The 23,334-nt window shown below is 36.2% G+C and overlaps 1 protein-coding gene across 3 annotated transcripts in view; it reads left to right on the forward strand.

Moving 5' to 3' along the window:
* rfx2 (regulatory factor X, 2 (influences HLA class II expression)) overlaps positions 1-23,334 on the forward strand; it is a 47,980-nt gene that overhangs the window by 16,912 nt on the left and 7,734 nt on the right. The window contains exons 2-10 of one of the 3 annotated variants that reach the window (XM_073818608.1): positions 7,789-7,901; positions 8,917-9,006; positions 9,554-9,633; positions 11,021-11,285; positions 13,766-13,840; positions 16,408-16,589; positions 16,854-16,973; positions 18,472-18,593; positions 18,708-18,826. In XM_073818608.1, coding sequence (XP_073674709.1) covers positions 7,797-7,901; positions 8,917-9,006; positions 9,554-9,633; positions 11,021-11,285; positions 13,766-13,840; positions 16,408-16,589; positions 16,854-16,973; positions 18,472-18,593; positions 18,708-18,826 — 1,158 coding nt within the window. In that variant the 5' untranslated portion in view covers positions 7,789-7,796. The remainder of the gene's footprint in view (positions 1-7,788; positions 7,902-8,916; positions 9,007-9,553; positions 9,634-11,020; positions 11,286-13,765; positions 13,841-16,407; positions 16,590-16,853; positions 16,974-18,471; positions 18,594-18,707; positions 18,827-23,334) is intronic. The other 2 variants (XM_073818609.1, XM_073818610.1) reach the window with 2 other exon arrangements.

A 23,334-nucleotide genomic window follows, 5' to 3' on the forward strand; every position in this document is an offset into this window, starting at 1 on the left:
TGTGGATGCAAATATAGTTATCATTGTATTTATAGTTATTGTTATCAAAAACGTATTATTGTCATGTTTACACTTTTTGTTTGGTTCATTTGGTCCGGACCAAAAAGGAAAATTATACATTTGGTACTGTACACTGGTATTTTTGAAAGCGAACCTAAAGATACCGAAACTAAAGGTATAGTGATGCGTTCTTAACCTGGTTGGTCGGGTTGAATGACGTATATTTCATGACGGAACTCCCCGAACACTCCAATCAAAAGAAAAAGGTGCGTTCGACTTAAATCGATTCACTGAATGCCGTCTGCTGGACTAATTGCATTCATTGTTACATGTATATGATTTTATTTTCTCCACCTGCAAACTCATAAAGAGCTCATAAAAGGCACTTTATCTCCTTGTTGCTCCACGTTTGCCTTCTGCTCATTTTGTCTTCATTCCCCATTTTGGCTCTTTCGTGTTCCCTTGTTCCCTTCATGAAATCATGTTGCATAGTGTCGCGTCTTGTCATTATTTCCTGTTTTTGGTTTGTTTAGAAGTATTTGGTCCATGTTACGTTCATATTTCATTCGAACCACACCAGAGTTTGTTTGCCGACCAAGACCCATCTTTTTAGCAGTCTTGGTCCGCTCGTTTGGTGCGCACCAGGGTTCGGATGGCAGCGTTCACATTTACGTAAATGAACCGCACTAACAGAGCAATCGCACCAGAGATCGTTTTAATCGAACCAATCATGACAAGTGTGAACACACGTTACACACCCTTATTTAAGAGAAGTAACCGTGATAAACTGTTATTCCTTGGGGTGTAAAAAATACTGTCATTTCTTTTTTTTTTTTTCTTTTTTTTTTTTTTACTTTGCAATTTAACTGTTACTTTTCTTAAATGAGCCTCTGAAATGAGACGCAGCAAATGAGCATGATGTCATTGTTTACATGGTCATCAAGGAATGCGCAAAGCGAATGTGGGTAGCCATGCCATCTTGTTTTAAAAGTCTCTGTTTTGGTTCGTTTACACTGAAACGCAACCCTGGAAAAACTAAAATGGGGTCTGCAGCATTTTCTGAAGTCTCTGTTTTTGAGGGTGTAGTGTAAACAACAGGTTTAACCATACCAAAAGTTATGCATTTTAAAAAGAAAACACACTAATGTAAGCATAGCCTCTGCCCTCAATATATGGGGCCCACACTGGGGCCAATACATAGGGCCCTACACTTGGAAGAAGATAATCGCATTGAGCAGATGCCAATATGGACTGGTTATGTGATGTCCTCAAACCATAAACAAGGTTTACCTTGGTTTATGCAATTGATATGTTTTTGTTTATTTGTTTTTAAACCACTTGAGGCCCAATGTAAATTTTGGGTCTTGAAACAAAGCTAGTTGAGAAGCGCTGCTCTGTACCCAGACAGACAAGCAGAAGTAGATTTCTCTCTGGACACCTGAAGGCACATAGTGAGCGATCTCTGCCGTTCTCTGGGAATAATAGCAGCAGGCAGGAATCAGCTCCAAAGATAACTGTGCCGGGGCCAGCCCAGGACGTATTTATAACCGATGCAACACCCCTCAAGCGAATTCCTTTCTTTTAAAAGATCTAAGCACACTCATACTATTTACCCTCAGAGATCTAAAGCTTATTGACATTATGACTTGCATTTTACCTTACCTGTCTGGTTCAGGTTGGACTTAGACAATGTCTGTGGGATTTGAACCAAATAACTTGTGTTGACTGATACAGCAAGCCCAGTTGGAATCCACGGCTGTGAACATCTACACGAGTCTAACTGGTGTAAACAAACTGGAAGACTTCCAGCCTGGTGATGACTGGGTGATTACGCACACACGTAATCTGTGCCTGCAAGTCCACAGATTTCCACAAGAACTGGAACCCACGTCATTCATAAAATTTGACCAGCCACCACCCTTTGAATTTTTGTTGATTTATCATTAAAAAGCATAATCAGATTAGCTAAAATATTTGAGCGTTGTCATAGTTTCATAGTCATTTTTGAATCTGTTTAGCAGAATTCCACTTGAATTTGATGCAAAAAAAAGTCTGCCAGTTCCATCTGCCGCTACTAATGATTTCAGCACTGAATCCTCATGTCTTCAGATGCAAGGTCTCCACGTCATAGAAAGTAATGGAAATTAGTAATGCACCAAAATGATTTTTAGTGAAACTTTTAGGGATGCACCAAATATTCGGCCGCCGAAAATGGCCCAAAAGTGCATTTTCGGTTTTCGGCCGAAAGACTTTTTTCACCGAAAACAACACGACCGAAACAGTATGTTGACGCAAACAGAAACCGCAGCCTGCACGTGCTTGTCTGAAGCAACAGGTCTGCAGTGTGGATGTATTTCAGTATATCTGAGAAAGACCCACGGAAAGCGATTTGCAAAACATGTAATGCCGAAATTTCAAGAGGGGTGTGTCTGCAGTGGTGATGAGAGCAGCCAGTGATGAGAGCAGAGATCGAGACAGATGTAGCTTTCAGTGAGTGAAAAACAATGGCTTTACGTTGGTGTTACGTCGCAATATTTTAGAGAGATATCTTTTCTATATATTGTATTTTTATAAATATTTATGTTTTAAACCATGGAGGTGAGCCAATGGATATCACACAAGCAACGTGAAAACTGCGCAATATGTTAAAGTGAAAGTGAAAACTGACAGTGCTTTCAGCATCTGACGTGCATTCTCTCAGAGACAATGAGAGACGATTATACATATGCTGATATTAATTTAGTCCCCTAATATTTTTCTTGTGCCCCGAACATGGTGGGAAAGAAATAAAAAGAAACGTGTGTAAGGTTTGTTTTTGAAAGTTGGTTCTTGAAATAAAGCTCTTAATTTTCATTGATGACTGCAGTGTTATTAGGGGTTTAGAAAGTCTTAATTATGATTTCAGGTGGTCTTAAATGTAGGGACTGAAAGACAAGAATTGCGATGAAACTTCAAAAGGCTATCCATTGAATAAATATGAGCACTGCACGTTCAATCAATTTAAACAAAAGCAGTAAAATATTTGTATGTGTTATTTAAGTAATATAATACTTGATTGATAATAATTGTTTAAATTAATATAATTGATTTATTCTTTGAAACTGTAATATTAATTTATGCAATTGCAATGCCTTGATTTTAATAAGATTAGTACACAGTTATAGCCATAAATGCAATGGTACTAATAATTGGCATAATTCTTTCTGTGTTTCGGTTTTCGGCCTTGATTTCCTCTTTTTCAGTTTTCGGTTTCGGCCAAGAATTTTCATTTTCGGTGCATCCCTAGAAACTTTACATTTAAAGTCAATGTAAATGCAATTCAGAGAATTGTTTCTGAACACATTATAAATGTTAAATTTATTGCTGTAACACGTTACAATGTCTGTGAACTATAGTACTGAATTGTGGAGTTAGACCGTTAAACAGTTTTTCAACTTTTTTTGTGTTGAGGATTTTTTTTGGGCCCGACTGAATCATGTCTTGATAAATCAGTGAAGCCATTGAGCATGGGCCCTCCCCCTTTCCCAAGAGTGGGCGTGGTTTCAACACAGACAGCAGACACGCCCCCAGCGTTTGAGAGCAGAAGAATACTGCTTATTTTTTATTTTTTTTTTTTAATCAATGAAAGTTTTTTTTTTCTAGTGCTATAAGACATTTAATTAGCCTTTTTCACAAAAATCGTAAATTATGTCAGCGCAGGGTAAAGTTAGTTCCGCTACAGGTCTGCGCCTATTATATTAGTATGCCCTTGTCTCAAATAATGCTTACCTTTTCTGTTTTGTCTGTTTTCTAAGTTATTGTTATATAATTAACAGATAAAAACATTTTGTAATTTATATGGCCACCCAGACCGCTGACTCGTCAAAATAATATGCTCAACATAACGCCAGCTGGTTTCAGTTCTCCATCTCTGGTATATTTTTGCATATTTTCTCAGTTTACTCAGTCATTTCCCTCGAATCACCACGTCATAATAAATTATGACAGCATTTGACAGCATTTATATCCAAATGCACAATTTTCCAAGAATAAATTAAACAATTCTGAGTCTGTTTGATGCATAACATCAATACAACAACGTAATCCCCATCCAATAGGAATAAAATCATTAATCAGAGTAATCTCTTGTTTAGTATTATATTATTTTATTTTATTTTATATTATTTTATTTATCATGTATATCCCTGGGCACATTACACAATGTACATTTACACCGTCATGTTAATAATGAAAAGGAGAGCAGTAGAAAATAAAATATTTTAATAAAAATAAAATATTATTGTAACTTTTTATCTCAAAATTGTAAGAAAAAACGTTTGTATCATGCGATTCTGAGAAAAAAAGTCAGAATTACAAATTTTTTTTTTCCCCCTCAGAATTACATTCTTTTTTTTTTTTCTTTTCTGTTTTTATCTCGTTTTTATCTCTGGTTTGTATCTTGCAATTCTGACTTTTTTTTTCACTCGATTCTGACTTTTTTCTACCAATTTTTTTTCTCCCAAGTATGACTTTTTTCCCCCTCCCAATTATGAATTTTTTTTCTCCCAATTCTGACTTTTTTTCTAGCAATTCTGACCTTTTTTCCTCGCAATACTGACTTTTTTCCCCTTCCAATTCAATTTTCCCTCTCGCAATTCTGACTTTTTTTCCCTCTCGCAATTCTGACTTTTTTTTGCCCTCTCGCAATTCTGACTTTTTTCCGCAATTCTGACTTTTTTCTCTACTAGTTCTGTTTATTTTCCCTCGCAATTCAGACTTTTTTTCTCAGAATTTTGAGATATAAACTTGCAATTGCGAGTTCTAAACACTACAAAGACATGTTCTTAGAATTGTAAGTTTATATCCAACAATTCTGAGAAAAGAATTGTCAAAATTGCATCACGCAGGTCAGAATTGTGAGATAAAAAGTCGTAATTACTTTATTTTTTTTTTTATTCCTTGGCAGAAACGGTCTTCCGTACATCACGACCGACTAGAAAATATAATGAAAATCTTAAACTTACTGTCCAAAAATGTTGGTAGAAAATCATGGATTTTTTTTATTGCCATTTCATAGTATTGACTCTTTGTAGAAAAAAAAAAACTTCACAAATGTGTGTTAACTGTGTTAAAAAGAAAAACGACAGATACACCCAGAGGCCATCGTAGTTCCTGCTTTTTACTGAACTGACTCATCTGTTGTATTCATCACAATCCCTTTATTTCCTGAAAACGGGGATAGTTAGATTTTTCTCCAATTAATTTACCTTTGAATAGAGCTTCACACTTGAGAATTCATTATTTCTATATTACTGATCTCAAAACACAATTAGTTTTATTCTTTATTCTTCTATTCCCAGAGGAAAAATTTAAGTGCCTGTAATTAGCATCCATTTTTCCTGCAGATGAAATCATGCGTGTGAAGCGTATTGCCTGTCTTTTGCTCTATTTTAAACTTTAACAACAAATTGTCAGTCAGGGTGTCTCTCGAAGCGCATGAGCTCTCAGATCAGCCTCTGCTGCTGTTTGTTAGTCTCAATCAATGCAGGAGCACACCGCAAACACTGATCTGGGACCTGTTGAGCACGCTGGCGGCGGGAAATGCACCGTCGGTCTGGTAAAGAGCTTATTTAGATGTACAGAGATCGGCGGCCCCCCCGTAGATCTCGTTCCCCGTCTCTGAGTCTGTCTGTCTCTCCAGCACTCCGAAAGTTCCTGTGTGTGAGCTTAAAAAAAGAATAGCACAAGGGGAGGGGGGGTGGTAGAGTTAGGGATGGTTGCCATGGATCCCTCACCATAGCAACCGACAAACGTTTACAAAGCATTGAGGAATTTCCTCATATCAGCTGTATTATTGGAGCCCCTAGAGACGGACTCTCATTCCAAACAACCGCTGGAGATCATCAGTATCCTGGTGGGGGGGAACAGCCTCATTGCCATTTTAGTTTTTTTCCCCCCTTTGCTTTTTCTTTTCATGATTGGGGGGTATGTTTTTTTACCGCCCCTCCACTTTTTCCAAAGTCCCCCTGCTCTCACCTCCTATTCTGTCTTTTTTTCCGTGGGAGGTTGCCTGGTCTCCATTTGTCACTCTTTTCAACTCTTTCCTGTTGTTCTGTGCACCATCAACGGTTGTACGAGTTTAGAGAGTTGCATCGGAATCTCGACGACAGTGGCAAACTCAAATCTACGCTTGAGCCCAATTCCCTGCCAATCCTGCGGTTGTGATGGGATTGTTAATGTCTCCTTTGTTCTTTTCTCTATAATTGAGTTCAGAGGTGAGCGGCCTGCTGGAGATGCGGGTGACTCGGTCTGACTTGGCTAGGTTGAGCTCCTGGTCCTTTCGAAGAAGACAGTGTGAAAAGCCGCTTTGTATCCCACTTTTCCTGGCACATGCGCTGAGTTGTATTTCAGTGGGCTGCTCTTATCCTTTCTGGCAACCTGCTGGAGCTCAATTTGATTGTTGTGTATCTGTAGTCATGGTGGGAATCAGAAGGGATCTTGTGATTTATAATATTATATCGACGTTGCAATTAGCATTGTTTTAAACTACATTAACCATTAAGAAAAGAAATGATACAGTCAAACAAATTGATTGAGACCCCCTCAGCATTTATGACATTATCACAGTTTAATTGATATAGTTTAGAAAATTTTAATAGAATATGACAAGAACTCGAGAGTTAAACTGTGCTATCCTCACTTATAAATGAACTGTAGTTTCCTGCACACACGTGTAAAAGAAAATATAAAAAATTATATCTGATATCAGAATATTTTTTTTATTTGGCTATATTCGGAACTTTTATTCATTTCAGGGTTTTTTGTCAAAATTATGTTCATAGCTTATTAGCATAAATTAATATACCTATGAAATATTCATTTTTATCTATTTTTTTATAATGGCTATTATTGTAATGGGAATAAAAATAATTTGTAAAAAATACTTAAAAATATTCTAATTTGTTCGGCTTCCTAAAACGTCAGCGTGAATGTAATTTAGTGACGATATACCACAACAAAAAATATGTTTTTCTTAGTTAAGAACATAGGTTGGCGCTCTTAATTTTGAAATCTCAAAGTGCATTAGATACAATAATTTAACTATTTAAATGTACATAATTTTAATTTTTTTCCCCCAAGTTTTCATGTGCTCCCCCCCCACACACACACACACAAATTATCGCAATAATATCGCATTGTGGACCTCATATTGTGATATTATCATACTGTGAGATTTTCATATTGTTACATAACTACTAAATACAAGTACTTAATTTTTTTTTTTAAATCTGATTACATAATCCAGATTACATGTAATCAGTTACTACCCAGCTCTGTTTATTACTAATATTAATATAACTAGTACTAATACTACCTACTAAAACTATGTACTTTGCTTATTGTCGTTAACTTGCGTGTTGGTAAACCATGTTGCATACATTTTCACCACGCAAACCTAATTATTTCAGTTTTAATTTGGTTTGTACTTTCAAAAAAAATGTTAGCATTACAGAAAGAGCTATTAGGATCTTTTTGTATTAGCTAAAGCACAGGCACAAACTACTTTTCTGTTACATAAAGCTTTTTGGCCAACATTTCCTAAAAATGCATGCACAAGTGCACACTTTGCAAAAGTAAACAGGCTTTTGGCATACTACTTTGCTTGGTACAACGATTTTGACACACCAATTCTAATGTTGCGTGCAGTGTTTAGCCATTTAATATGGATAGTACATAAATTAGGAAGCAACAACTGCTTTTCCTTTTAAATTTTTTCACTTCCTCTCTCTGTGTCTCTCGCATGTTTAGGACAAACCATGCAGCGGTCAGAGGGTGGCTCAGAGTCAGCGTCAACTGTGGCGCTGAGAACGTCCACTTCAGCCCAGGCGCCGGTGGTTCAACCTGTTCCCGCCTCACAACAGGTAAGCAGGCCCAATACGATCCATCAAACACTGCTGCACAAAAGTAGCGTAAAAAAAAAGAAAGAAACCCCTCCCACTTGAAGATCTGAGCTGCTTTAGCTCTCCCGTCATCGGTCTGAATCTCTTAAAAGATGATTTTCAATATGCGCTGGATCCGATGAAGCGATGAAAGATTTCTCCTCACCCACACCCTTCATATGTCAAAGCCACTTGAAATGATTAGCAGCGACTTTGCGTGGTGCTTCTGAGGGGGAGATGTTGGGTTTGGATCAACCACACATCCAAAGAAACTGGTCTTTATGTCATTTCGGTTAATGTTTTTGAGTAGAGCATCACATTTCCCTATACAGCTGTAGAGGATTTGATGAAAACCAGTGCAGAATGAAATATAGACTATAGACTAGTGCTTGCAGTTTGGATCAGAGATGACACTTTTATAAACAAAACTTTCCAGTGATCTTTCTCAAGATATTAAGATCTTTCTCAGTGTTTTTTTTTTGTGTGTGTGAATTTTGAGAGCAACAAGGAGGTAAAATGCCTGTAATGAGCTTTTTGTGAGTTTGCAGGGGTTAAAAATAAAATCATATACACGCAACAATGAGCATGCTTAGTCCAGCAGTTGGCATTAGGTCTAGTCGACTTAAAGCGCTTTGTCGAACACACATTTTTCTTTTGTTTGGAGTGTTCGGTGAGTTCCATCACGAAATATTCATTCGTTCAACTCGACCAATCTAGTTGTGAATGCATCACTATGCCTTTAGGTTCAGTGTCTTTAGGTTCTGTCAAATATGCCAGTGTGAACGCTAAGCGGACCAGGACCAAATGTATCATTTTCCTTTTTGGTCCAGGCCAAATTAACCAAACGAAGCGAACTACAAGTGTGAACACACCCTTAGAGTTCTCCTTCAATATTAAACTGGTATAATAGAACATCGAAACAATTACGCACCTGACATTTTAAAGAGAAAAGGGTCTAATTTTTACATTTGTGTGTGTGTGTGTCCCTCACCTGCAGCGTGTGTTAGTTCAGGCCACCGGCTCTTCCCAGAAGGGAGCTCAGGTGCAGCAGTTGCCAGTGCCTAGAGTGCAACAGGTCCCTCAGCAGGTACACACACACACACATGCACAGAGGACAGTCAATCAAGCCCTGCACGCTCACTGCACATCCTGAGGACCCACAACACCTCTGGCTTATCTTTTGCCTCTTTACATATCTCTTCCGCTCTCGTGACTGTCTTTGTCTTTCCATTACACTCTCTCTCTCTCTCTCTCTCTCTCTCTCTCTTTCTCTCTCTCTCTCTCTCTCTCTCTCTCTCTCTCTCTCTCTCTCTCTCTCTCTCTCTCTCTCTCTCTCTCTCTCTCTCTCTCTCTCTCTTCCAGCATACTGTCAGAACCCCGAAACGCAGACATGCTTTACTTTCACGCACGTCACGCTTGGGCTGTTGCGACTAATATGTTAATAAGTAGTTTCCCGGCTCGACAGGGCGTCTCTGATTGTCGAGGTGAAGCTTTGTACTCACTGCCCCCTACTGCCTGCAGCCTGCATACAGCTGTGCATCTCATTTCCCTTACAGAATCTGCATTAGCACATCTCAGAACTCACGCGGCGGTTGTTTAACACCAGTCTGATCTGTATGTGTGTGTGTTTGAAGGTCCAACAGGTTCAGCATGTGTACCAGTCCCAGGTGCAGTACGTGGAGGGGGCGGAGGCCGTCTACCCCAATGGCACAATGTAAGCACCTATTAGTCTGTTTTTAGTTGTTCACTTTGTGTAGGCAACTTATTATGATTGAGAGCATCCCATTGATGATGAAATATGTCACAAGTATTATTATAATGGCACTTTCCTAGCAAAAATTGGGACATTCATTGAAATACTATGATACGCCTAATAAGTCATTAATAATATTGGTCTCTTTTTCATTATAGAGAGGCCATTTATGTTCATTGCTAGAAGCAATTACACAATCATATAAAACTAGAGTTTTAAACTCGTATTTACAATGTCAAAAAAATGGATGAGGGTTGGAAGAAATATATGTATAATATTTACTTTGACAATAATGTGTTTTTTTTTTTCTCAAGGTTACCCACTTTTCACTAACCACTTGAGCCTAATAAAAAGGAAATTGAATTTTTTTGGAAGCTTTTAGTGATTCAGGGTCCATTTTGTACCTATTGTTGTGGAAAGAGCTTATTTTTTATTTTATTTATTTATTTATTTTTTTTACATTTATTCTGTAGTTTAATAATGACAGAAGTGTAATTTGGGATCAGTAAGTTTTTTTTTATGCTCTTTTTAAAGAAGACTCTTATACTCAAAAAAAAGCAATGTTATGAAATATTATTGCAATTTAAAATAAGATTTTCTATTTTAATATACTTTAAAATATCATTTATTTCTGTGGTGCAAAGCTGAATTTTCATCAGCCATTACGCCAGTCTTCAGTGTCACACAATCCTTCAGAAATCAATCTAATATGTTGATTTTATATCAATGTTGGAAACAGTTGTGCTTAATATTTTTTTGGAACATGTGATACTTTTTTTCAGGATTCTTTGATGAATAAAAAGTTAAAAAGAACAGCATTTATTTAAAATAGAATCTATATATCTAACAGTATAAATCTTTTACTATCACTTTTTATAAATTTAACACATCCTTGCTGAATAAAAGTATTCATTTCTTTCAAAGAAAAAGAAAATAATAAAATTACTGACCCCAAACTGTGAGAATTAGTGTATATATCATATTTCACATTAGTACTATGTTTTTTTTTCTTTTTAATCAAATTAAAACATTAACAATCTTACTTTATCCCAAACTTTTGAATGGCAGACCAAAAACCATACCAATATTGAAACCCCTAGCAGATTTGTCTATTTTTTTCCCCAATGTGTAGTTAATTAAGCTAATTAAATCTTAATAAATTGGCTAATATAAATGCTCTAAAACTGTAGAATATGGCCTGGTCGTGAAAGACTCTTATTCAGGATATAGATGGAGTCTGAATCAAATCCTTAACTTTTGTTAAAAAAAAGTAGAAAATTAAAAGGCGTTCTTTGAAAGTTGAGATTATGTTTATACTAAACATTATTGTCTTTCTCTCTTTCTTCAGTCGTACTGCATACTCGTACAACCCAGAGTCCCAGCTGTATGGACAGGGCAGCGGAAGCACCTATTTTGACTCTCAAGCAGGTGGTACTCAGGTTACCACTGTCGTCTCCTCTGCTGGCGGGGTGCCTACCCACAGCATGGTGGGAATCGCCATGGACGTGGGCAGTAGTCAGATCATTTCCAGCGGCAGTGCCTACCTGATCCATGGTGGGATGGAGGGCGGCCGCCACCACACCTCTCACTCCTCACGCTCCTCATCCGCAATGGTATGGTTCGCTATGCTGAAATCCTTCAAAGCTAGGGCACTAATGACATGGGAGGGGAGTTTTTAGTCTCAGTTCTCTTAGAAAACTGTGGTTTTGGAAATGTGAGCACAGTCTTATAACACTGTTTAGATGTGTGACAGGAATGTACTTTTAATGCAGAAAAAAAATTCAACTCATCCCTCAGTTTATAAATGCTAACAAAAACTGTGTTTATAGTAACAACTGTAGCAAAGAAAGAAACACTGTTAAAGGGATGGTTCACCCAAAAATGAAAATTTGATGTTTATCTGCTTACCCCCAGGGCATCCAAGATGTAAGTGACTTTGTTTCTTCAGTAAAACACAAACAATTTTTTTTTAACTCTAACCGTTGCAGCCTGTCAGTCATATAATGGCAGTCAATGGGCTCCATGGCTTTGAGAGTCAAAAAAACATACACAGACAAAACCAAATTAAACCCTGCGGCTCGTGACGATACATTGAGGTGTTAAGACACCAAACAACCGGTCTCTCAAGAAACTGAACAGCATTTTTATTATTATTATTTTTTTTTTACCTCTGATCCACCGCAATGTCCAACTGTCCTGACCTTGTTCACAACAGCCGGGTGCTTGACGAAGAGCAAGCAACCAAAACTTTAGTTGATCAGGCTCAAAAGTTGGGAGTCAGTGAAAGGTCAACACTCCCGAATGAGCTCTCACAAGCAAACATAATCTTTGTTTTTAATAGGTTGCAGCAATCAGGATAAGCACAAGTAATTACCATTTTGAGTAGCCGTCGTATACACAATCTCTCTGCAAACAATGAGTGATATACGTGCAACAGATTGCTTCTGCGCATGCCAGAGTGCGTTGAGGCGTCACGCACTGGCTGTTGTGAACGCGTTTAGGACAGTTGGACATTGCGGTGGATCAGAGGTAAAAAGTAATATAAATACCGTTCAGTGTCTTGCACAGACCAATTTTGTGGTGTCTTAAGACCTTAATGTATCGTCACAAACCGCAGGGTTTCATTTGGTTTTGTCCGTGTATGCTTTTTTTTTTTTACTCTCAAAGCATGCCATTATATGACTGACAGACTGCAACGGTTTAAGTTAAAAATCTTCGTTTGTGTTCTACTGAAGAAACAAACTCGCCTACATCTTGGGTGACCTGGGGGTAGGCAGATAAACATCAGATTCTCATTTTTGGGTGAACTATCCCTTTAAACACTCTTTTACATGCATGTGTGCATAACTAGAAGTTTGCCCGTCTATAAAAGTAGCTAAATAGGTAATTAAGGCAAATTTCTAAAAGAAACAAAAACATTTTTATGCAAAGGAGAAATAAAACCACTAAAACATAAATATACAGGCTGATTTCTGCTTACATCTTCTCTATAATTTCTTTTTTTCTTTCTTTACAAACTGAAGGATGAGTCTAAATGACTTTCTGTGGTAACCCGCACTATGTCACAGAAGATGTTGACAGAGCTCAGCTTACATTACTCAAAACAGAAGTGTTTTGCTATTATATGCATTTCTCAAACAGTAACGTCACAGATTAATCATGCAAACACATTTTTTCCCTTACCAATACTCTGTAGAGAAGGGATGACACACACTGTCATCAGTGTAGCTTTTTTCCACTGTGTGCTAGTTTATGAGGTGGGCTGGAAGCAGGGACGGGGCTTAAGAAGGCGACTGCCTCTAAATAATCCAGCTCTGCCTTGTTTTAGCAGTTTTCACAGCCACTTGAGTGGCCTCTGAAACAAAGCAACCCCTGGGGCTCATTACCATTTGGCCAAGGGCCCTCGGGAGCCTTTTAAAGACTTGGACGGATGCCTGTTTTTTTTTTTCTTTCTCCCTGTCTCCCTCTTTTTCTTTATAAGTTTTGACACTCTGCCAAAACTTTCTCTCTCTGCCTCTTTATATCTTTCTCTCCTTCTCTAATCTTTTCTTCTCAATCTCTTTAGTTTTTTTTTTGTTCAGTCCGAATAATAAATGCAGTAGCAGAAACGTATGTCCTCCTGCCCAGCTAATACCTGAAGAAAAACATGTTTATTAGAGTCAAATTAAATCTGCTTTTTCAGCATCACGCGTTAAATGCGTTGGTGTCTTTGCAGAGGGCACAACCCCACTAACTGTGTGATTTCAGAAGTGTCTAGTGAGTTTGTCTCATGTGTTTGAGAGTAGCCTGACCTCATGCCCTGTGTGTGCAGCTCATTAGCATATATGAGGCCGAGACAGGAAGAGTGGCGTAACCCTCCGAGTTCCTCACATTTGCATGCTTTTTGTCCACCCATAATGAATGTGGCTGCAAACACTGACAGACTGTAATGGAAATGCTCAAAGTCCGGCTGCAGCTAACAGACTGATTTCCTTTTCTGTTTTTTGTGTCTTTTTTCCCTCCCTGTTGCCCCCCCCCCCCAACATTCCACCCCCTCCGTTTTTTTCCTTCTCTTCCCCTGTTTCATGTCTTGCATGCTCCTACTTTTCCTCAGCTTGAAGTGGCGATTGAAAACCTCCAAAAGTCAGAAGGGATTGCCACTCACAAAAGCAGCCTGCTCAACAGCCATGTAAGTCAACCTGGGAAAAAAACTTTATTGAAACTGGAACAAATCCTGAAAAAAAGGCTTAGTTAGTCCTGCCTGCCTCTTTGCTTTGCTTTTCACTGCTGCTGTGAGCATGCTTTTTCCAGAACAGCCCCTCACTCTGTGTATTTTGGGTCTCCTCTGACCCCCTGCATTTACATGACACCAGTTATTCAATCAACATCCCAGGGATCACCATGTTTACTTGTGTGAGATGTATCCTTAAATATCAAACACTCAAGCTTATATTTAGTCATATAAAGTCATATAAATAGAAGCAGTTGGAGTCTGAAGTGGCTCTGAGCACATTTATTTATCTTGTTGTAGATGAAGACCTCAACTTAAGGCTATGAATATTTAGACTTATACAAATATCCTTTTCTTGCGAGGCTTGAGATGAGACTGACGTAACGCTGCTATCAGTTTGTCAGTGCAGGGCCTAATTTAAAGGGATAGTTTACCCAAAAATGAAAATTCTGTCATTAATTACTCACCCTCATGTCATTCCAAACCTGTAAGACCTTTGTTTATCTTCGGAACACAAATTAAGATATTTTTTTATTAAATTTAAGCACTTTCTGATCCTGCGTAGACAGCAATGCAACTGTCACATTCAAGGCCCAGAATGGTAGCAAGGACATTAAAAAATACTCCATATAACTTCAGTGGTTCAACTGTAACTTTATGAAGCTTACAAGAATGGTTTATGTGCGCAAAGAAAACTAAAATAACAATTCCTGCTCTTCCCTGTCATCTTCGACGCACATATTTACAACAGTACTATGAAGCATACCTTTCTGAGTCTCAAATGTGTCAGTTGCATTGCTGTCTATGCAGGGTCAGAAAGCTCTTGGATTTCATCAAAAATATCTTAATATGTTACAGATTTGGAATGACATTAGGGTAATTGATGACAGAATTTTCATTTTAGGTGAACTATCACTTTAATTCTCACAGATTGGCAATTATTGCTCCCTCAAAGTCCCTAGACATCTCACGTATTTCAAACAGAGGCATTTAAAACTCCCTTTCCCATGTTGGTCCTCATTTATAAAGAGGCTTGTGTAGAATCTACAAACACACCCTTCATTCACAAAGTTCTACACACCCCCACCCCTTGCTTGTTTATAAAATATTTAACACAATTTTTAATTTGTGCAGCTAACTTTTTTTTTTAAATAAATATTTCCCCTAAAAGAGTTTTTTTTTTTCATTTAATCCGTCTCATGTTGTTCAAGTATTGTTACTGTTAACTACAACTATTCAAAATTGATTTTGTTAATTGAAATAAGGCTAAAATTTCTAGTACTGTTACTAAAATTACTGCAATTAAAACTGAAATGACATGAAGCTAAACATGTTTAAAGAACAGACTAATCAAGAACATAATAAAAATAACAAAAATAATCAATTAAGAAAAAATCTAAAACTTAGATCAAATAAAAAAGCGAATTAAAATTTTTAAATGAATTGTTCACCCAAAAATGAAAATTGTCATAAATTACTCACCCTCTTGTCATTCCAAACCCGTAAGACCTTTGTTTATCTTCAGAACAAAAATTAAGATATTTTTGATAAAATCCAAGAGCTTTCTGACGTAAAATTTTTATTTACTCAGCCTTATGTTGTTCCATTGTTGTTAATGTTAAATAAAACTGAGACTATTCAAAATTGGCTTTGTTAATTGAAATAAGGCAAAAATAAAATAAAGTATAAATATTAGATATAAAACTTTAAAATAAAAAAGTTCTAAAATGACTAGTACTGTTACTAAAATTACTGTAATTAAAACTGAAATCACATAAAGCTAAATAGAAATGTTTAAAGAACAAACTAATCAAGAACATTCCAAAAATAATAAAAAAAAATAAAATTAAAAAAGGCAAATTTTAATATTAAAGGAATAGTTCACCCCAAAATAAAAATTCTGTCATAAATTACTCACCCTCATGTTGTTCAAACCCTGAGACCTTCGTTCATCTTCATAACAGAAATTAAGATATTTTTGATTAAATCCGGGAGCTTTCTGTCCCTGTATAGTCAGCAGTGCAGCTACTACGTTCAAGGCCCAGAAAGGTAGTAAAGACATTGTTAAAATAGTCCATGTGATATCAGTGGTTCAACCATAATTTTATATAGCTAAATGAATACCTTTGGTGCACAAAGAAAACAAAAATAACTACTTTTCCTCCATGTCAGACTTAGACGTGCACAAAAAGTATTGTTGTAAGCTTTAGAAAATTGTGATTAAACCACTGATGTCACATGGACAATTTTAATAATGTCCTTACTACCTTTCTGGGTCTTGAACTTGTCAGTTGCGTTGCTGTCTATACAGGGTCAGAAAGCTTTTGGATTTCATTAGGGTGAGTAATTATGACAGACTTTTCATTTTTTGGGTGAATTATTCCTTAAACAAAACCACACTTTTATTACTGTATTTATTAATGCTATTATTTTGTGGAGAAAACTGAAGAATTTAAGCTTGCTTGATTAGATACTGTTTTATTCATTGGATGTGTGTGTGTGTGTGTGTGTGTGTGTGTGTACAGTTGCAGTGGCTGCTGGATAATTACGAGACGGCTGAGGGTGTGAGTCTGCCGCGGAGCTCTCTGTATAACCACTATCTGAGACACTGTCAGGAGCAAAAACTGGATCCGGTTAACGCAGCCTCTTTTGGCAAACTCATCCGATCTGTCTTCATGGGCCTCCGCACACGCCGACTTGGCACCAGGTCAGCCTACACCCCCAAAATATAGCTAATCTATGAACTACATTAGCAGCTGATCCACTCTCAAAAGAAAAGCACAATCCAGTCTCAGAACCACAGCAGCACAGAGAAGAACATTGAATGCATTTGCGGCAAACACTTGTCTAATGCTTCAAGAATGATCATGAGATGATGGACTGAAATAAATGACGTTCAGTCTCAAATTGTGGTCTGTTGTTGCTGGAATAAAAAATGTGATGGCTCATTTTGTGTCTGCGTGTGTCTCAGGGGGAACTCAAAATACCATTATTACGGTATTCGTCTGAAGCCTGACTCGCCTCTCAACCGCTTGCAGGAGGACACGCAGTACATGGCAATGAGACAACAACCTGTCCATCAGAAACAGAGGTGAAAAAAACATCCCCTCTCTCTCCTTCTGACTTGCATGCAATCTTTATCTCATATCCCCAGTCACTTCTTTGCATATAGGATCTGTGTGTGTTTGTGTGCATGTCAATTGTTCAGATCCTGATTGAGCTTTGAAGTTTTTCCTTTTTTTCTCTTGATTTATTAAATCAGTATCTAATTGATTCCCAGACTGGCTGAATAGATGGACACTTCTCTATACAGACCAGGGGATATTATATATTATACAGACCATTATGGATAATTAAAAAAATAATAATAATAACCAACACTAAAAGTAAATGAATAAATAAATACCGTACTATAAAGACAAAAATTCCAAAAACAGCAAAATTACTAAAATAAAAACCAAAACTATAAAACTGATTTCAAAATATTAATAAGAACTATAATAGTATCTCATTATGCCTGTTTACACCGAAATTAGTTTTAAGAACTTATTTTAATATGTGAAATTTTTTTATAAATTTAATGTACTACGATAACTAGCTGGAATTTTTGCAATAGTGAGATTTTATTTAAATTTTTAGTGAATTAATTCCATTTACTACAGTTTCTATTATTATAATTAATTTACACATGTGGTTTTCCTAAATAAAATACATTTTGTTTAAATAAAATGCTAAATAAAATACCTTTCTTAATTGAAATAAAGCTAAAATAAAATAAAGTGTAAATATTAGATGAAAAACATTAAAGTAGAAATTTAAAAATGTAGTTAAAATTACTAATACTGTTACTAAAACGACTATAATAAAACTGAAATAACATAAAGCTAATAAGAAACGTTTGAAGAAAAAACAAATAAAAAAAATCTAAGTAAAAAATAAAAAGCGATCTAAAACTGAAAATAGAAAAAAGCTAAATCTAATATTAAAGAGATAGTTTACCCAATAATGAAAATTCTGTCATTAATTGAAAAACAAAATTTGAACAAGAAATTTATGATGACATCTGAGAGCTTTCTGACCCTCCATAGACAACAATGCAACTACCATGTTCAAGCCCCAGAAAGGTAGTAAGGACATCGTTAAAATAGTCCATAAGTAGTTCATCAGTAGTTTTCTGAAGCTATGAGAATACTTTTTGTGTGCAACAAAATCAAAAAACTTCTTTCAACAATTTCTAATATTACAATTTCTAATATAATAATCAAGTCACACGTTTATTTTATTTTATTTTATTTTTTTCAAATAAAATACATTTTTATTACCTATTATATGAAAAAAAAAATACTGAGTAGTTGTTCTTTTGAAAACATCATACAACCCTCCAGCTTCTGACGTTAGTGATTCCAGGTTTAAAATGATCAGATTTAAGTGTCAGAACCATTTGGAAATACACAGAACAGCTTCATGTTGGTCACCGACTCTGCACCCTGTCGGAAAATGGCCTTCTGTCTCTCTCTTAGTCATATCCTCTATAATCCCCTGTAGTGAATTCTACATTTATTCTTCCTGTTGCCATTTCCTGTATCCAGGTTTAAGCCCTTTCACAAGATGGATGGAATGGGGGACAGTCTAAACAGCGGCTCCCAGCACCCGTCCAGCACTCCTGAGCAGAGCGTGGCGGCACAGAGCCAGCATCACCAGCAGTACATTGGTAAATCTCCACCATATGATAAGATTTAATATATTTGATTTTAATGACATCAAAATCCTCAGAATACATGCACAACCAGTTCTTTAAGTGTGCATGTTTTGTGTGTTTTGGCAGATGTGTCTCACGTCCTGCCCCCCTTCCCTTCTCCTGATTTGGGCTCATGTCCTCTGCCTGAATCAATCAGCATGAATGATGTGAAAAAACTACAGAGCAACTACAGGATTCACTGTGAGGTACTGCACACTGTTGTGGAAATTGGTTTTGTTAGTCAAGGCAAAAAGAGTGTGATGATGCAAAGCTCCCAATGGAAGGAAGAGCTTCACTGTTTTTATGGAAAGGAAGCAACTCCTTAACAGCTATATTTAGAACATTGAAGGCAACCTAACAGAGACAAACTATCACTTACTGTATAGAAGAAGAAAGTAGATTTCTTTATTCAACTTTAAACTGTTTAAAAATAGTATGAAAGTAAAAATAAATAAGTAAATGTGTAAATTAATCAGCAAGTGAGTATGAGTACATATCATATCAAGTACACAATAATGTACTATATGATCAGTGAGTAATAAGAATGCTAAAGAGATACAATAATGAATAAAATGTACCATGGCAAATAGTTAAACTAATCTATCCAAGCCAGTATTCTTGCAACAATGTATCACATGCTTTACATGATGAATGTGAGCCTTGTTCTTACAGGCAGCTAGGATAAGCAAAACAAAGCACCTGCAACATCTCTCAGGGAATGACCTTGTGTGAGCAATGTTCTTTCACAACCTGTGAATATTTTTATGTTATGTGTCACAACAGTCTCTGTTGAAGTTAATTTGTTAACAACATATTTAATTTCACGTTTATTGATTTTGATATTTTATAATCATTCAATTAAATTTTGTCAGACACAATTTATTTATATAATATTTTTACAAGCCTGTTTCCACCACTGAATAAAGAATATAAAAAGATAATTGCGACTTTTTATCTCACAATTCTGACTTTATTCTACCTCGACTTTTTTTCGTCAGAATTGCGAGGATAAAAAAAAACAGAAATGCAAGATTTAAGCTCTCAATTCTGACCTTTCTGACAATTCTGAGTTTATATCATGCAATTCTGACTTTTTTTTTCTCAATTACAAAAAAACTTGTCTCAATTAAGAATTTTTATCTCACAGTTCTTAGGAAAAAGTAAGAATTGCGAGTTTGTATCGCGCAATTCTGAGAAAAAAAGTTTGAATTTCGAATGTATATCTTGCAATTCTGACTTTAACTCGCAATTGCGAGTTTATATCTCAGTTCTGAGGAAAAAGGTACGAATTGCAAGTTTGTATCATGCAATTCTGAGAATAAAAGTTACAACTTCGAATGTATATCTTGCAATTCTGACTTTAACTTGCAATTGCGAGTTTATATCTCAGTTCTGAGGAAAAAAGTAAGAATTGCGAGTTTGTATCACGCAATTCTGAAAAAAAAGTTACAACTTCGAATGTATATCTTGCAATTCTGACTTTTTAACTTGCAATTGCGAGTTTATATCTCAGTTCTGAGAAAAAAAGTAAGAATTGTGAGTTTGTATCACGCAATTTTGAGAAAAAAGGTTACAACTTATCTTGCAATTCTGACTTTAACTTGCAACTGAGAGTTTATAAACTCCGAATTGTGAGATAAAGTCGCAGTTACCTTAAGTATTTAGTTTTATTTAGTGGTGGAAATGGGCTTCCATTATTTACATACTCTTACAAAAGATTTTTATTTCAAATAAATAATTTAAACTTTCTATTCATTAAACAATCCTGAAAAAATGTACAGTATCAGTTTCCACAAGCACTATTAAACACAACTATTTGTAACATTATAAAAATGTAATAATAAAAAATGTATCTAAATGAGCATAAGACACTTCTTTCAAAAACATTTCAAAACTTAACTGACCCCAAAGGTTTTAAATAGTAGTGTGTATATAATAATAACAACAACAACAATAATAATACTAACAGTTTGCATTTATATTGATTGTTTTTCTTAGTAGCAATGCTTTGCAAGGAATGATGGCTCCTAAAACTAAAAAGTTGTATTCTCTCTGTGACTATATTATCTTCAGAAGTTAGTAGATAAAAAAATGTAGTATTCATGAAAGAAAAGCAACTCCTTATTTTGTGTGTGCTTAGAAGGGAGTGTTTTAGAGAGATTAGATTTGTTTCCTGTGAGCTCTCATTATAAAAATGTTTTGCTTCATCACACTCCAGAAAGGGAAGATATTATAATTTATTCATTCAGTCCTAAACCTAGTGTAGAACAATTTAAATTGCAGCAGTTTTACTTTCAATTTTTCAAATTGTGTTTTAATAAAAGAATAAACAGCACTTTAATGTTTGCAGCAGTTTAGCTGCAGGCAATGAGGAACTGTGCAAAAGGAAAAACCCACTCTCTGCTGTTGATGGCCTCTTTCTTAGTATTCCACCGCCCTCTCGTACTTTCTGCTGACGGAGTTTCTAGTTTGACATGTTCTTGAGTTTTACTTTCAGAATGCGGCTGGTCTCATTACACTCAGAGTGTAGCACCGCTCTCAATATTTTGACAGATGGACTCAACCCATCTTCATTTCATAGCTCTCACATTTAATGTCATTTCTGCCATGTTAGAGCTCTTGTTTTTTTCTTCTCCCTCTCCCTCTCTCCATCTCTCATTCTGTCCCTCCCCGTCCACTGCACACCTTTTTGTTCCTGGGCTTCTTTCATCCTTCAGACTAGGAGTTTTCAGCTTTCCCAATTAACCTTTCATCCAGAAGGATCTTTGCTGTCCGGCTGTGGGTTTTTGTGTGCTCCTTGCTCCAGACAAATAAGTTCATTTGCTACTGGTGAAGCATTATTTTTGCCAGACAAATCATGAACTTATTGTGAACTTATCACAATCAAATACAAGTCATTCTGCATTCTGAATATCTTTATACGCAAGTATGTGATCAGTAAGATTTGTAATGTATTAAAGAATTCTCGTATGCTCATTAAGGCTTCATTGTGAAATATTATTAGTTTAAAATAATGGTTTTCTATTTTAATATATTTTCAAATATAATTTGTCAGCTGTTGCTCCAGTTTTCAGTGCCACATGATCATTCCAAAATCATTCTGATTTGCTGATTTATGACTTATTATCAATGTTGGAAACAGTTGTGCTGCTTAATATTTTTTTTAGGACCTGTGATTCTTTTTTTTTTTTTCTAACATATTATTGTTAGAAAAGGTTTATATTTTGAATAAATACTATCACTTTTTATCAGTATCATAACATAAGTTAACACATCCTTGGTGAATAAAAGTAGCAATTTCTTAATGTACTGACCAGAAGCTTTTGTTTGTATTGTGACAAAAAAATCTATTTTAAGTAAATTAAATAAATCACAGGTTCCAACAAAATATTAAGCAGCACAGCTGTTTTCTGAAGAAGCATGTGACACTGAAGACTGGACTAATGATACTGAAAATTCAGCTTTTCATCACAGGAATAAATTACATTTTAAAATATATTCACACAGAAAATGATTTTTTACATTAAAATATTACTACTTTTTTCTGGGTTTTTGATTGAATAAATGCAGCCTTGATGAGCATAAGAAACGTATTTAAATTCTTACTGATCCCAAATTTTGAACGACAGTGTATTTTCACTCTCTCAAAACTAATATTTGTCATTTCAGTGACAAACTTTGTTCAACACAACACAACCACAGGCAATCAGAACATATTTGGTGTTTAATACACATTTATTTGCAGTGGGATTTTGGACCATTGAGATTTCATGGTGTGTATCAAATAGAAACAAGGCAAACGCAAAAATGTTCTGTCACTTTAAATTTGTTGCACTGGTGCTAAGCTCCAGAGAAAAATATGAACTTGCCCCAAAATATTTTAATTTGTCTAAAATCACTCCAGCATGTTAAATTATGATCTTTAAACTTCTAAGTAGAACCTTCAGGACTTCAGGAAGTCACTCCTATACGCCTTTAGTGCTGTCTGAATTGGAAGTGAGTTTATAAAACTGTCTTTTCAGAGTTCACAAGTGCAGTACACTTAAAAAATCATCATCTTGTCCTCTAGAAGCAGAACTGTAGTGCTTTCCCCCTCTTTCGACTAAGGTAAGAAAGCTTGTTTGTCTGGCGAAAGAGAATTTTCCCTTTTTGTTTTGGAGTGCTGTGTTTGAACTGTTGCTGGGGCAACGGTAAACAAGGTTGCCATGGTGACCTGGCTGTGGAAGCCAAAACATAGCATGTGACCGGCGAGAGGAGGAGGAGGGAGGAGGGAGGGGGGGGGGCTGTGTAACTGGATACAAGAGTGTGTGTCCTCATCGAGGAGAATCTGAGAGCTGAGTGTGAATCACTGAGACAAACACTCTGAACTCACCACACTCTCACTTCTGCTCTCCAATAAAGCACCAACACCTACTTTTGTTTCCGTGTGTTACGGTTTGCTAAAATACTATCCTTGCCACACAGACTCGGGTTCCTTTTTTTGGACGCAGAACCCAATATAAGATAGCTGAAATTTGAGTTTCTGCATGTGGTTTGTGTTGTGTAACAAACTGTTTATATAAGAAGGTGGATTGCCTTCAAGATGGGTGCTTCTGAATAAGTACTGGCTGTTTTCATAATTTAGACTGCGAGATGGACGGTGATGTCGTGAGTGGGCCGTACTTGAGATGATCTAGTTGTCTATGCCAACAGGGAAGACAAAAGACACTCAGAA

The sequence above is a fragment of the Garra rufa genome, chromosome 15 (assembly GCF_049309525.1).
Source record: "Garra rufa chromosome 15, GarRuf1.0, whole genome shotgun sequence".
Lineage (NCBI taxonomy): Eukaryota > Metazoa > Chordata > Actinopteri > Cypriniformes > Cyprinidae > Garra > Garra rufa.